General features: G+C 34.3%; 1 protein-coding gene across 5 annotated transcripts in view; it reads left to right on the plus strand.

Moving 5' to 3' along the window:
• The window catches only part of OPA1 (OPA1 mitochondrial dynamin like GTPase), a 92,812-nt gene that overhangs the window by 16,619 nt on the left and 61,596 nt on the right, over positions 1-14,597 (plus strand). For 3 of the 5 annotated variants that reach the window (XM_032869269.1, XM_032869268.1, XM_032869270.1), the window contains 3 exons: positions 2,360-2,470; positions 7,454-7,507; positions 10,597-10,701. In XM_032869269.1, the coding sequence (XP_032725160.1) occupies positions 2,360-2,470; positions 7,454-7,507; positions 10,597-10,701 (270 nt within the window). The remainder of the gene's footprint in view (positions 1-2,359; positions 2,471-7,453; positions 7,508-10,596; positions 10,702-14,597) is intronic. The other 2 variants (XM_032869271.1, XM_032869272.1) reach the window with 1 other exon arrangement.

Raw genomic sequence — 14,597 nt, forward strand, 5'->3', positions numbered from 1 at the left:
AGCTACCTTCACATAACAGTGCTTCAGTAACAAACTTGGAAGGAAGTGAGGTGTCATTAGAAAGCGGGTGTTTGCTTGTAATATAATAGATGTTAAGTATTTACCATATAATTTATATATAGATATATATGGATTTGGGATGGTATTTAAGCTACAGGTAAAAAAAAGGAATTGTGTGCCTGGTAGACTACTAGACAGTTAAGAAATGTGGAGTATTTGCTTACTGCTTTGACATTATATAAGTTAGAGTATTGGTGGTATGTTAAACCACAGGTACACTACTACTGTATAAGCCAACACAAGAAACCTGTAAAAGGATATTGTTTTGAGACATCTAAACATTTGGATGATGAGAAGTGATTATATAGTAAATGATTAAATTAATAAAAATAAGTTGGATTACTCTTTTTTCTGCTTTATGAAAAACAATCATACAAATAAATGAAAAAAATCATACAAAAAAATGAAAACAATCATACAAAAAAATGAAAAAATGACAGGTGATGAGGGGAATGATGAGGACAGTGAGAGTAGTCGTTTGGCATTGTCTTTTCTTTATAGATATATCCATGATCATAGAAGTGTTCATTTAGAAGAGTTATCTCTAAAGACAGCCATAGGTTTTTGTAAATACATTTTGTACTGTTGAATTTGGAAACAGATGTTGACAGTTCAGTTATGTCACCTGCCATTTTGATGTTCTCTCGCTTGTCACACAGAAATTTCAACTAGTTTCATCCTTTGATGTATAGTAAATCAACCAGTTTCATTACTGTTGGCGTAGCCTAATGTATTCAGTCTAAGAATCAGACAAAAATCTCCCAAATTATATGCTAATACTTTCCCTTAATTTAAAATGCCTTACTGTTTGTAATTTTTTCTTTTCTAGGAAATTTTTATTTATAGTAGAAGTCTTTGGCTTATATAAAGTTTAAGCCTCTGGATGAGTCTACTCATTAAAATTTTCAATGTAATGTTAACCAGCATTTTAGGAAATTTTCTAGTTGTATTATATAAAATATAATATTTGGACAATTATTTTTAAAAACTCTGAAGCTATTTGAAACTGCCAATTTAGATTATTTTAATGAGTTTAGTTTTCCTAACTCGTATTTTTATAATGTGGTAAAAATTGAGCCCATTGTTCTCCCAGAACACTGTTCTTGTGCAAATTAGTGACCTCATTCATTGCAACTTTACCCTTTTTTGGGTGTCTAATTGAAAAAAATATTAGGCTTGTGACATTGTCAATTCTTAGTTGTCTTTTCTCCCATATCTCTTGAGGTCTTTTATCTGATAGGCCAGCAGTTAAAAATACTGTACAGAAAATAACATGTATTGAGTACCAATCCACATGTAAATACATTGTGATAAAAATTGCACCAGTTAACATTTCACAATTATTAAATGGAATGAATTTTAAACATAGGAATGGTGCTTGTGTTGTATATGGGTTACTGGGTTTTGTTTCATTTTGAATTTTCAGAATAACTGTATTATCTCCAAATCTCAGTTATGTTCTTTTATAGTACTTTTGCTTTAGTAATTGATAGATTTTTACCTACGTTCTTAGAAGCTGCTTTTACTGAATGTCAGAACAGTTCATAAAAAGTGAAAATTCAGTTGAACTACTTACTTTATGTATTATAAAGTTAAAGCAGTGCCTCAAACATCATTTTTTAATTTGGAAAGAGATCCTAAATTGTAGTCATATAAGCTTGTGTGAGAAGGTATATAGAATATATGAATTAATATAAAACTGTGATTAACTTGATGCTTAGAAACTCAAATTTATAGTTTTGAGGGGCTGTAATCTTTAACTGAAGTCATTAGATATCAAGGAAAAAATACTTAATAATAACTTAATAATTAAATAAGCTACTATATATACTCCAGTCTTGTGAGAATTATGGTTGAGAATTAAAAGATTTTTTTCCCTTTTGATTCAAGTCAGGAGCATACACTAGTTCATATTGGCAATTCAAAAATAAGCGTTGAAGTATTAAGTTGTTAACGACAATGCCACTTTCCTTGAGCATTCCAGTTAGTCTAGGTTTTACTGTATCTTAATATTATATGTCTGGCTCATTTTATTCAGCTGACAGTCACATTGCTTTTCACTTTTTAAACTCTGCTGTTTTATATTTCTGACACATCTAGTTTTAGTGAGGGGGGAGAATGGAAATGCAGTATAGAGCCCTATTATATAGCGGCTCGAGAGGTACAGAAATGCATTTCCATTTTTGTTAGAAGCTATCCATTCTTCCCTAACTTACACCTGTTCCTTGCTTGTGCCCTTTGGTTTAACATTGTTCTCCTCCCCAATTTTCCTCTTCTCCTCATTGTAAACTCACGGCAGGGTCTGCTTGGTGAGCTCATTCTCTTACAACAGCAAATTCAAGAGCATGAAGAGGAAGCACGCAGAGCCGGTGGCCAATATAGCACGAGCTATGCCCAACAGAAGCGCAAGGTGATGGATGATTTAAGGGGGCTACTGATGTGTTCACACTAACCGGCCGTTGCTGCCAGGATCATGTCACCTTAATCTGTTTGTGGACCAGTGAAATTATTTTTAACAAAGTAAAAATATAAAAGACACCTAATACAAATCTGTAACTTTTCTGGAGTGGATTAATAAACCCAAAATATTAAACATAGGAATTTATTTTCTGAAACTGAGATTCTCTGTGAGGGTCCATGGATTTGTATTTAGAGAAGAATTATGAATTGTAGTTCACTTGGTCCAGTTACTGTATGGAGTCACCCCATTTTGTAGCCAGCTTGTCTGTGGTTCACCCAAGTTTTCATTCCTAAAATGTAAAGGATTACTGTGGATGACCACTATTTAAATTATCTAAAGAATGAAATTTACTTGTTTTAGTAAAATGGGTTAGCAGAAAACATGGCTACTTCTTGTAGAAGAAAATATTCTGGTATAAATTTTGGGCAAAATTATTTAGTACACCCTGATAAACTCATTGATTATTTCCACAATCATCAGTGAAGTTAGCACAAATAAATTTTCACCTTGGACTACTGAAGGATTGACATTGGAAATTTGATATGATTCAGGTCCTAAAGAACAGATTCTAATAAAAGTTGGCATAAATCTGTACAAATGTTTGGTTATAGGTGTAATTAAGAAGTACTTAAAAAAATGCTTTTGGCTGTTAAATGATGCCGTGGTGTAGATCCCAAGGTTAATGTTCTGAAAAGACTTGAGTCAAAATGAAAGGAATGTAATGACTTCAGAGTTACTTCTGAGATCTTGACATCAGCTTAATTAGGTTACATTTATTAGATCAGGAAAGTTTTAAAAGTGGTATGTAAGTTTTACTCAGGAAAAGAGATTCAGCTATTTAATTAGCTTCCTCTAGGTTCTGGTTTGAAGTCAACCAATATTGTAATGATTTAATGAAGTTTTGCTTACTAACCTTATTACCTCGTTTGGTGATGGGTAATATTTGAGAGTACTCCTCACAGTTTCATTTATCTTTTCAGTGTCATTTCCTGACTTTTCTCAATTCCATGGCTGTGGAATCAACTCCTGTATATTTAACTTTCAGTGAATGAACAACATAGGTAGAAATTGAAAATAAGTTATTTTCCTATTTGGTTAAGTTAAAGTAGATGCCTTAAACCAAAAAGGGCTTATGTTAAGTGGTGCTTTAACATTCTCTGCTCTGTATGTCTTTGAAGTGCCATAAATAGTCTTACAAATTGGATGCTTAAGCTGAGCCATCTGTTCTTAGGTTTGTTACACAAAGAAGGGAAGGAGTTACTATGTTCTGGTATGTTAGAAATATGAAGAGCTCTACTTACAATTTCTTGTTTTCTCAGAATGGTAAAATATTTTGAAATGAGCCCCACAGATCTGCCATCCTAATATTCTAAGATATGGCTTAAGATTATCAATACACTTTTGAATCCCCGCATGGGGCTTAAAGGGATGATTAAAGGGATCTTAGTAGTGAATTAAAGGGATCTTAGTAGTGAATAATGTTAATTTTCTACATTGCTCAAGGTTAGTGTTCATTTGAGGCCTACTTTACTAGGCTGTTTTCAGGTTTAGAAATCTCATTTCTATTTCTGATGTCATCAGATTGTCCATGTAACCTTTTATTTTGCATTTTCCCCGTTTGTAAAACAGTAGCTGGCAGGATTGCACCTCCGTGTGTGTGTGGCTCATTGAGGCATACTTAGTAGAATACCAGACAGTCTGGTCCACTCCAGAGTTACACGGTGCACAAGGAAATTGAACTTCAAAAACAATTCACACTCTTCTGTAATGACATCATTCCCTATCTGTCCTGAAAGATCATTTCCTTACTTCACCTTCCCCTGTTTCTCCCTATGGTGGGTACACAGGTGACTTTTCGCCCTTCACTGTCCTCATGATCTGAACCCCAGTTCATGAGATTTGTGTCATTCCTCTAAACATTTGAGGTTTTCTTGAGGTGCAAAACCACAGCTTTTTGTTGTGTTTTAATCATTCTTCCTCCCTTCTTGAAAATGTAGGTAGGCCTGAACTTCTTTATATCTTATTAGTAGCCGCTAATAAACTGTCCCTATAGCTCATGCAGAGACAGTAGATTCAAACTGCCTTTGGTAGTTCTGCCTCCTGTGAATACATAACATATGTGGAAATGTTTACGAGTCCTTTACCTATGTATTTTGGTATTTCAGAATGGCCACAATGGCTTAGTAGAAAGAAACACTTAAAATATGAAACTCAGGCTTGGTTTTGTGAGGAGCTAGTAAAGGTTTTTCTTTTTCAGCTTTAGCTTGTTTCTGCGGAGGATTCCGCTCTTTCTCCATCAGTTTCACAGCCCTGGAATTGTAGAAAAGCTCTGGTTTCAAGACCATTGATACCCATTTCTGTCAGGGTGAGTTTTAAATTAATTTCATAATGCAAACTGAATATATTGAGCAACAGGACAAGAACTTAACTCTTGTCATAAGTGGCGGAACTGTACCAGCAAAGTGCATCAACATTAAATATACCCAGATGGCTAGTTAAGATACTGAATAGGTGACAGGTGAAAAGTCAGATGTGCTGTTCCCTTAAGAAAATACGGAAAAGTGTCTTCTCATTATCTTTAACATTTACTTTAGAAACCTAAAAGTTTTCATCTTATTTGCCAGAAAATATTAGGTCTGATTCTTTACTTCCACAACACTTGTCTTAATATAATTTTGATGTTCCATTAAACTGAGCAGATAGGAAGCATAGTGCTAAATCTGTGCATGAGTTATGCCTAACACTTGTGCCAAAAAGGCAAATGATAAACCTAAAGACTCCTAAAAATACAAATATATAAAATCTTAAGTCACTGCTACTAAATACTAATGTTAGCATAAAGATTGTAATTAATAGTCTGATAACCTTGTATCATTTTAACTTACCCTTTTTATGTTACCAAATTACCAAGTTAACCTTCTATAGACCTTGGTTTACAGTAAGCATTCTAACTGTTTTGGTGTAATTATATCAGTTACTTAATTATTGTCCCATATGTAGAGTACTAGTGGATTTTTCTGGTATAATTTAGGGTATATTGCATGAAGCCATTAATACTCACATTCAAAACTAAAAGTTTATACTAACACTGCTTATATATTTCATACTAATTAGCTGCAGTCAGATGAGTTTTTAATGGAACAGTTAGCTTTTAAAATGAATTGAGAATTTAATCGACATAGCACAATTTTTTTTTAAAGATTTTATTTATTTATTTGATAGACAGCGATCACAAGTAGGCAGAGAGGCAGGCAGAGAGAGCGAGAGGAGGAAGCAGGCTCCCTGCAGAGGAGAGAGCCCAATGTGGGGCTCGATCCCAAGACCCTGGGATCATGGCCTGAGCCGAAGGCAGAGGCTTTAACCCACTGAGCCACCCAGGCGCCCCACATAGCACAATTTTTATGAGTGCATTATTATAGTATGATGGCATGCCATATGAAAACAATATGAAATTATTTATTTCTCCATCGGTCTTCAAGATTTTGTTCTTCCAGTTGTTGATGCCTTCCCAACTTGCTTGTTTCCTCACATTTTAGGAGACTATTAATAATTCTTGTCCATTTTACACAAACACAGTCAAATGAAAAAGCTTTTCTCCATAAGTCTGTTTGCTATACAAGAATGAGAAAACAATAATACAGAGTTTGTTTTATATTATCTTTTCTTCTAATTACTGAATCATATTTGCAGAGATTTAAGGAAAAACACTATGTTCGTAGCAAGCGTTGCCATTTTTATTTAAAAGAACTTTGGGGAATGTTTTGAGAAACTATTTGGAAAGAGGAATTAAAACCTCAAAATACATTTTTATTGTGTGGATAAGAGTTATTAATATCTATCTCAAGAAGTAAATCACTTAAAATTTTTTCATATGTAGTTGCTACCATGTCTTGATTGCTTAAATAACTATTGAATGAAAGTGAACAAGGACTTACATGAATTTCACCTTGAGTTTTGTCTCCTGTGAAATAAAGTCATGTTTATGAATTTTGATTATCAGAAATTAGATAATTATTTTGAAAGACTGAGTATGACAACTTCTGCACCTCACCAAGGAGTCAAAGAGCAGTTATATGGATTTGTCATAAATGACATCATTTTAATAAAATTGATCAGTTGTTTTATATTTTGAATTATACTGTGACTAGAGCCTGTTAATGCAATAAAGTTCTTTGTTGTTTTGGATATTTTATCTTAGAACTGTTAGCATTAGTAACAATCGGAAGTAGTTTCCACAATAGATTCCAGCAATAGATTTGTTTAAATCAATGTTAGTTGCCTTACTCAATTTTATTGCTACTGATGCATTCACTCTGTTGTGGGTTAGCAGATCTTGCACTGGAATTGAATTTAAAAACAAGCATCTGGCTCTACTTAAAGCTCTGAAAATACAAGTTGTTCTTTGATTTATTAAATACTTCTCTACTTACAGAACAGAAATGGGTAATAGTAATGGTAATAGATGCTTAACATATACACTGTGACTAGTGAATTTTTTCAGTAACTATAAGTGATAACATGCATCTAAGTTCCCAAAACACATTCTGGAGGTGTCAGTGCTCTTTTTCTCCAAGCATCCAAATGCCTGGGGCAGAGTATAAAACAACCTATGAAAACTATAGTAACTGTATGTGCTGATCTCTTATTTTTTTAACAAGCCCTTCATCAGAAATGACTAGAATAGCGTCTGGAAAAGGATTGCTTTTTAAGGCTTTTACCTATTAATATAGTTAAAATTTTTTGATAAGCAATTTTAGTGTTGAATACAGATTTTTTTACTTTATTAAATCATGTAACTTAAAATTTGCTTTGATTAAATATGCATATAAAGTCAATAGTTTTTAAAAATACTTTTCAAAAAATTTAACTTACTGTACATTTTATGTAAATCTATTTCTACTGAAATAAAATTAATTTATTTTAAATATTTAGGTGACAGACAAAGAGAAAATTGACCAGCTTCAAGAAGAACTTCTGCATACTCAGGTAATTCTGATGAATAGAAAGATCCAGGGACTTGAGGGGCACCTGGGTGGCTCAGTGGTTAAGCATCTGCCTTCATCTCAGGTCATGACCCCAGGACCCTGGGATCAAGCCCTGCATCAGGCTGCCTGCTTCTCCCTCTGCCTGCCACTCTGCTTGGCTCTCTCTCTTTCTCTATCTCTATCAAATAAATAAAATCTTAAAAAAAGAAAAAAGAACAAGGGACTTTATCTTCTACTTAAGTTTGATAATGGAATTTTTTTAAGAGAGCGAAATTTGGAGTGGTTTGATGATACAACCTTATAAATAGATGTAAAAAAATGCAAAAGTAAATTAAGAAATAAAGTATAAAAAAGAAACTTGGTAAGTGTGCTTTACTCATTTATGTGTAAAAACCTGTATCTGAGTGAATCTTGTACTTCTAATTTTAATGAAAAACTGCTGCGGAAAAAAAAGTGGAGGAAAGTGGCTTGTTCTTACATAGACCTATGCTTGCATTTTTACGTAGATAGGCTAATAATTCAAGTCATTTACTAGGTTGATTTGAGTCTACCGTAGTTCTAATCATCCCTCAGTATCTTTTTCCTTTACTTCTCTAATCCCAAAATGAATCAGATAATGGCTTTTCTAAATGTATTTCTGGCACTGATTTGAAAAGCTCTTCTCCTGTAGTTGGTTATAAAACCTTGATTATTTTAAAGACATGTTGTTCTGTACAATCTGATGAGTAGGTAAATTCTAGTGCAGAATTGCCATATCACCCACTCCATCATTAATTAATGTATTTTTATGATTATTATATGATATAAATACAATTGAAATATATAATCTAGTTATGTTAATTTACATGGATAACAACAATGTGCAATAATAATTAAGTTTTTGTCTTTTAAATTAACACTTTTTTAAAGGAGGGTCTCTTTTTTAGGGAAGAAATATAAGGGACAACCTATATGAAATTAAACAGTATATTTTGAGTCACAGGTTCTCTTAATATCATTGATTTCGTTGATATCTATGCATTGATCCTCATGCCTGACTACACCATAGAATCACTTGTGCTCTGGCTGTCTCCATGTATATTTTTAAAGGCTTTTCAGCCAAGCAATTCCAATCTTCAGTTCAGCCAGAGGTTAGGAATCATTGGTGTCAAAGTGTGGTCTCTCCAGCATTTGCATCAGCATCCTTCCAGGATCTTGTTAGAAATGCAAATTATTGACCCCTTCCTAAACCTCCTGAATCAGAAACTCTAGAAGTAAAACCCAACAATCTTTCTTTTTAAAAGCCCTCAGATTATTCTGATGCATCCTTAAGTTTGAAAACTATTGGTCTTGATCTTTGGAGGACAGCTCAGTAACACATCTCTGCAGAATGGCTGAAGATTGGCACCTGTACCAAAGAATTATTCCATCCCCAGAAAATGTAGATCCACATAATTGATTCCATATTTACAAAGAAATGAGCCAGTGTAAATCCTACCACCCTTGTGTATCTATTGATATCAACTCTTTGACTCGTGTAATTTGTAGTGTCAGCCATGGGCATTGACTCTTGATATAATAAACCCTAGGGTTAGCTATCTATAGCAGTGATGTGCAGTAGAAATACAGTGCAAGCCACATGTGTGATTTAAAATTTTTGCATTCCAAAAAGGTAAAAAGGAATAGGTAGAACTGATTTTAATAATATATTTTATTTAACACAGTGAATTCCAAATTAGGATCATTTAACATGTAATTAGTAGAAACATAGTAATGAGGTATTTTATTTATTCATTTATTTACTGAATTGTAAAAGTCTGGTGTGTATTTTACATTTAACAGTGCATCTCATTTCCAATTGACGACATTTCAGAGTGCTCAACAGCTCCAGTGGCTAGTGGCTACCATATTACACAGCAAAGATCTATTTATGTCAGAGTTCTGTTGTATATATTACATATACAATGTATAAATGAGCAGGTGTTACTTAAAAATGTTTATAGTAAAATCTAGCTTCTTGTTCTACCTGTCTCATATTACTGAGTTCTACTGCAGAATATGCTTTTTTAAAATTTGACTATAGTTGGACATTGTCTGAGGATAGACCCCTGATTGCCTATTACTTTATTCTTGAAAGATTACAACAACCTAAAAATTTTCCAGAGGATGATTTTTCCATTTTGAAAGGCATGATATAAGTTGGACATAAACATTCTGGACATAAACATTCTGCTGGTTTTAGGAAGAAGTAATTCTTAATAGTGTCTGAACATTGCTCATAATTAGAGAAGAGATGATAGTATACAAACTGAGAAGATCAAGTAGAAAAGGATTGCATTTATTTGAGAAGAAAAGTGTGTAGCTAAGCATCTACTTCGACAAAGCAAGCTGTCTACATGTATCAGTCTTTTTTTAAAATCTCTTTTTATATCAGTATTTTAAGAATTAATGTGAAATCTCTGGCCTTGGAAACTTAACCAAAATTTGGAGAGTTTGAGTTCTCGATTCTGACCTATAATCAAAACCCTGTGATAAGCTACCAAGGGTCCCTAACCTCAGAGCCCTAATCTAGGGAACCTTTGCCTCATGTAAAGACTTCAGGAAGCTAATGCTAATAAAACATTCAGTATTGGGCCTGTCACATAATACATGCTCAGGTACTATTAGCTGTTGTTATTTCATTTTAATATACAACATAAAATAATGTGGGGAATGGGAAGAATTTGAATTTTTGTCAAATGTCCCTATGGTAAAGACTTAAATTTTTGATGTAATAGGAAATACTGTTTCAGTAGAGTATACTTAAGAACTTGCTTCTTTAAATTCTTACATTTTACTATTTTTAAATAATTCAATTTCTTCAATGTAAATAGCAAAGAATTTTCCAAAGAAAATGTCAAATTATAATAGAAAAATGAATTCCATTGTTTGTATGAGAATTTTCATAATTTATTTTATCCTCAGCATTTTCAAAGAAGCTTCTTAAATGAAATAATTCATTTTAAATATTCAGAAGATATGACTTCAGGATTTTGGAAGATTTTAATTTAGACTTAATTAAATTGTTAACTCATCTTTTTCTTATGTAATTATGGTGTTATTTTGTTACAGTTAAAGTACCAGAGGATCTTGGAACGGTTAGAAAAAGAGAACAAAGAATTAAGAAAATTAGTATTGCAGAAAGATGACAAAGGCATCCATCACAGAAAACTTAAGGTATTTTCAGTTTACCTTAATTTTGCTAATTCCAGAACTTTGCCACTTCACATTGTACATTCATCAATACCAGTTTTTAAAGCCATAATGTGTTCTATCCTTTTCTTTCTAACCTGATATCCTTTGGAGATAGGGAAGTCTTTTCCTATATTAAGACATTTCATAAATTATAGTCTACAGATATTTGTTTCATATGGGGCCATAAAATCTTCATCCTTTTAACAGTCATTTCTTGTGAATCAATTTATTTTTCAGAAATACCCCATTTGTCTTTAGGCTGATTTAAGTTCTACAGTTATAAAATAAGAATTGTGAGTTGAGGGACATTTAGATGTGACTTGGCATCATATCTTAAATTTCCAGTGAATGATTAGTCCATTTTCTTCAGTTTTATGAGAATTACTGTTTTCTTCTGGAAGGTTTCGTAGGCATTTTACAGCATTTTTGTAAAAAGTGTATGCTGGTATTTTTATCATCAGCACATTGGTAATTACCATTATCAGTAAGTTAAATCTCATTATTGCCCACTAAACCAAGCTGTATGTGCTGAATTAGTTGAATTAGTAAGATTTTTAACGTATATCTCATATAAGTAAACAGAATTTGTATATAGCAAACCGTCAATAAGTCATGGCACATGTATTCTGAACCCAGGGTCCAAAGATAAGTAGTTCCTCTTTAACCAACATGTATTAATAGTTCTTTTTTTTTTTTTAATTTTATTTTTTATAAACATAAATTTTTTTCCCCAGGGGTACAGGTATGTGAATCGCCAGGTTTACACACTTCACCGCACTCACCATAGCACATACCCTCCCAATGTCCATAATAACCCCACCCCCCCCAACCCCCATCCCCCCAGCAACCCGCAGTTTGTTTTCTGAGATTAAGAGTCACTTATGGTTTATCTCCCTCCCAATCCCATCTTGCTTCATTTACTCTTCTCCTACCCCCTTAACCCCCATGTTGCATCTCCTCTCCCTCATATCAGGGAGATCATATGATAGTTGTCTTTCTCCGATTGACTTATTTCGCTAAGCATGATACCCTCTAGTTCCATCCACGTCGTCGCAAATGGCAAGATTTCATTTCTTTTGATGGCTGCATAGTATTCCATTGTGTATATATACCACATCTTCTTTATCCATTCGTCTGTTGATGGACATCTAGGTTCTTTCCATAGTTTGGCTATTGTAGACATTGCTGCTATAAACATTCGGGTGCACGTGCCCCTTCGGATCACTACGTTTGTATCTTTAGGGTAAATACCCAGCAGTGCAATTGCTGGGTCATAGGGTAGTTCTATTTTCAACATTTTGAGGAACCTCCATGCTGTTTTCCAGAGTGGTTGCACCAGCTTGCATTCCCACCAACAGTGTAGGAGGGTTCCCCTCTCTCCGCATCCTCGCCAGCATCTGTCATTTCCGGACTTGTTAATTTCAGCCATTCTGACTGGTGTGTGGTGGTATCTCATTGTGGTTTTGATTTGTATTTCTCTGATGCCGAGTGATATGGAGCACTTTTTCATGTGTCTGTTGGCCATCTGGATGTCTTCTTTGCAGAAATGTCTGTTCATGTCTTCTGCCCATTTCTTGATTGGATTATTTGTTCTTTGGGTGTTGAGTTTGCTAAGCTCTTTATAGATTCTGGACACTAGCCCTTTATCTGATATGTCGTTTGCAAATATCTTCTCCCATTCTGTCAGTTGTCTTTTGGTTTTGTTAACTGTTTCCTTTGCTGTGCAAAAGCTTTTGATCTTGATAAAATCCCAATAGTTCATTTGTGCCCTTGCTTCCCTTGCCTTTGGCGATGTTCCTAGGAAGATGTTGCTGTGGCTGAGGTCAAAGAGGTTGCTGCCTGTATTCTCCTCAAGGATTTTGATGGATTCCTTTCTCACATTGAGGTCCTTCATCCATTTTGAGTCTATTTTCGTGTGTGGTGTAAGGAAATGATCCAATTACATTTTTCTGCATATGGCTGTCCAATTTTCCCAACACCATTTATTGAAGAGGCTGTCTTTTTTCCATTGGACATTCTTTCCTGCTTTGTCGAAGATTAGTTGACCATAGAGTTGAGGGTCTATTTCTGGGCTCTCTATTCTGTTCCATTGATCTATGTGTCTGTTTTTGTGCCAGTACCATGATGTCTTGATGATGACAGCTTTGTAGTAGAGCTTGAAGTCTGGAATTGTGATGCCACCAACTTTGGCTTTCTTTTTTAAACTTCCTTTGGCTATTCGAGGTCTTTTCTGGTTCCATATAAATTTTAGGATTATTTGTTCCATTTCTTTGAAAAAAATGGATGGTACTTTGATAGGAATTGCATTAAATGTGTAGATTGCTTTAGGTAGCATAGACATTTTCACAGTATTTATTCTTCCAATCCAGGAGCATGGAACATTTTTCCATTTCTTTGTGTCTTCCTCAGTTTCTTTCATGAGTACTTTATAGTTTTCTGTGTATAGATTCTTAGTCTCTTTGGTTAGGTTTATTCCTAGGTATCTTATAGTTTTGGGTGCAATTGTAAATGGGATGGACTCCTTAATTTCTCTTTCTTCTGTCTTGTTGTTGGTGTAGAGAAATGCAACTGATTTCTGTGCATTGATTTTATATCCTGACGCTTTACTGAATTCCTGTACCAGTTCTAGCAGTTTTGGAGTGGAGTCTTTTGGGTTTTCCACATATAGTATCATATCATCTGCGAAGAGTGATAGTTTGACTTCTTCTTTGCCGATTTGGATGCCTTTAATTTCTTTTTGTTGTCTGATTGCTGAGGCTAGGACTTCTAGTACTATGTTGAATAACAGTAGTGATAACGGACATCCCTGCCGTGTTCCTGACCTTAGCGGAAATGCTTTCAGTTTTTCTCCATTGAGAATGATATTTGCGATGGGTTTTTCATAGATGGCTTTGATAATATTGAGGTATGTGCCCTCTATCCCTACACTTTGAAGAGTTTTGATCAGGAAGGGATGCTGTACTTTGTCAAATGCTTTTTCAGCATCTATGGAGAGTATCATATGGTTCTTGTTCTTTCTTTGATTAATGTGTGGTATCACATTGATTGATTTGCGGATGTTGAACCAACCTTGCAGCCCTAGAATAAATCCCACTTGGTCGTGGTGAATAATCCTTTTAATGTACTGTTGAATCCTATTGGCTAGTATTTTGGTGAGAATTTTTGCATCTGTGTTCATCAAGGATATTGGTCTGTAGTTCTCTTTTTTGATGGGTTCCTTGTCTGGTTTTGGGATCAAGGTGATGCTGGCCTCATAAAATGAGTTTGGAAGTTTTCCTTCCATTTCTATTTTTTGGAACAGTTTCAGGAGAATAGGAAATTAGTTCTTCCTTAAATGTTTGGTAGAATTCCCCTGGGAAGCCGTCTGGCCCTGGGCTTTTGTTTGTTTGGAGATTTTTGATGACTGTTTCAATCTCCTTACTGGTTATGGGTCTGTTCAGGCTTTCTATATCTTCCTGGTTCAGTTGTGGTAGTTTATATGTCTCTAGGAATGCATCCATTTCTTCCAGATTGTCAAATTTGTTGGCATAGAGTTGCTCATAATATGTTCTTACGATTGTCTGTATTTCTTTGGTGTTAGTTGTGATCTCTCCTCTTTCATTCATGATTTTATTTATTTGGGTCCTTTCTCTTTTCTTTTTGATAAGTCTGGCCAGGGGTTTATCAATCTTATTAATTCTTTCGAAGAACCAGCTCCTAGTTTCATTGATTTGTTCTATTGTTTTTTTGGTTTCTATTTCATTGATTTCTGCTCTGATCTTTATGATTTCTCTTCTCCTGCTGGGTTTAGGCTTTCTTTCTTGTTCTTTCTCCAGCTCCTTTAGCTGTAGAGTTAGGTTGTGTACCTGAGACCTTTCTTGTTTCTTGAGAAAGGCTTG

Source organism: Lontra canadensis, unplaced genomic scaffold (assembly GCF_010015895.1).
Source record: "Lontra canadensis isolate GAN:19392208 unplaced genomic scaffold, GSC_riverotter_1.0 scaffold38, whole genome shotgun sequence".
Classification (NCBI taxonomy): domain Eukaryota; kingdom Metazoa; phylum Chordata; class Mammalia; order Carnivora; family Mustelidae; genus Lontra; species Lontra canadensis.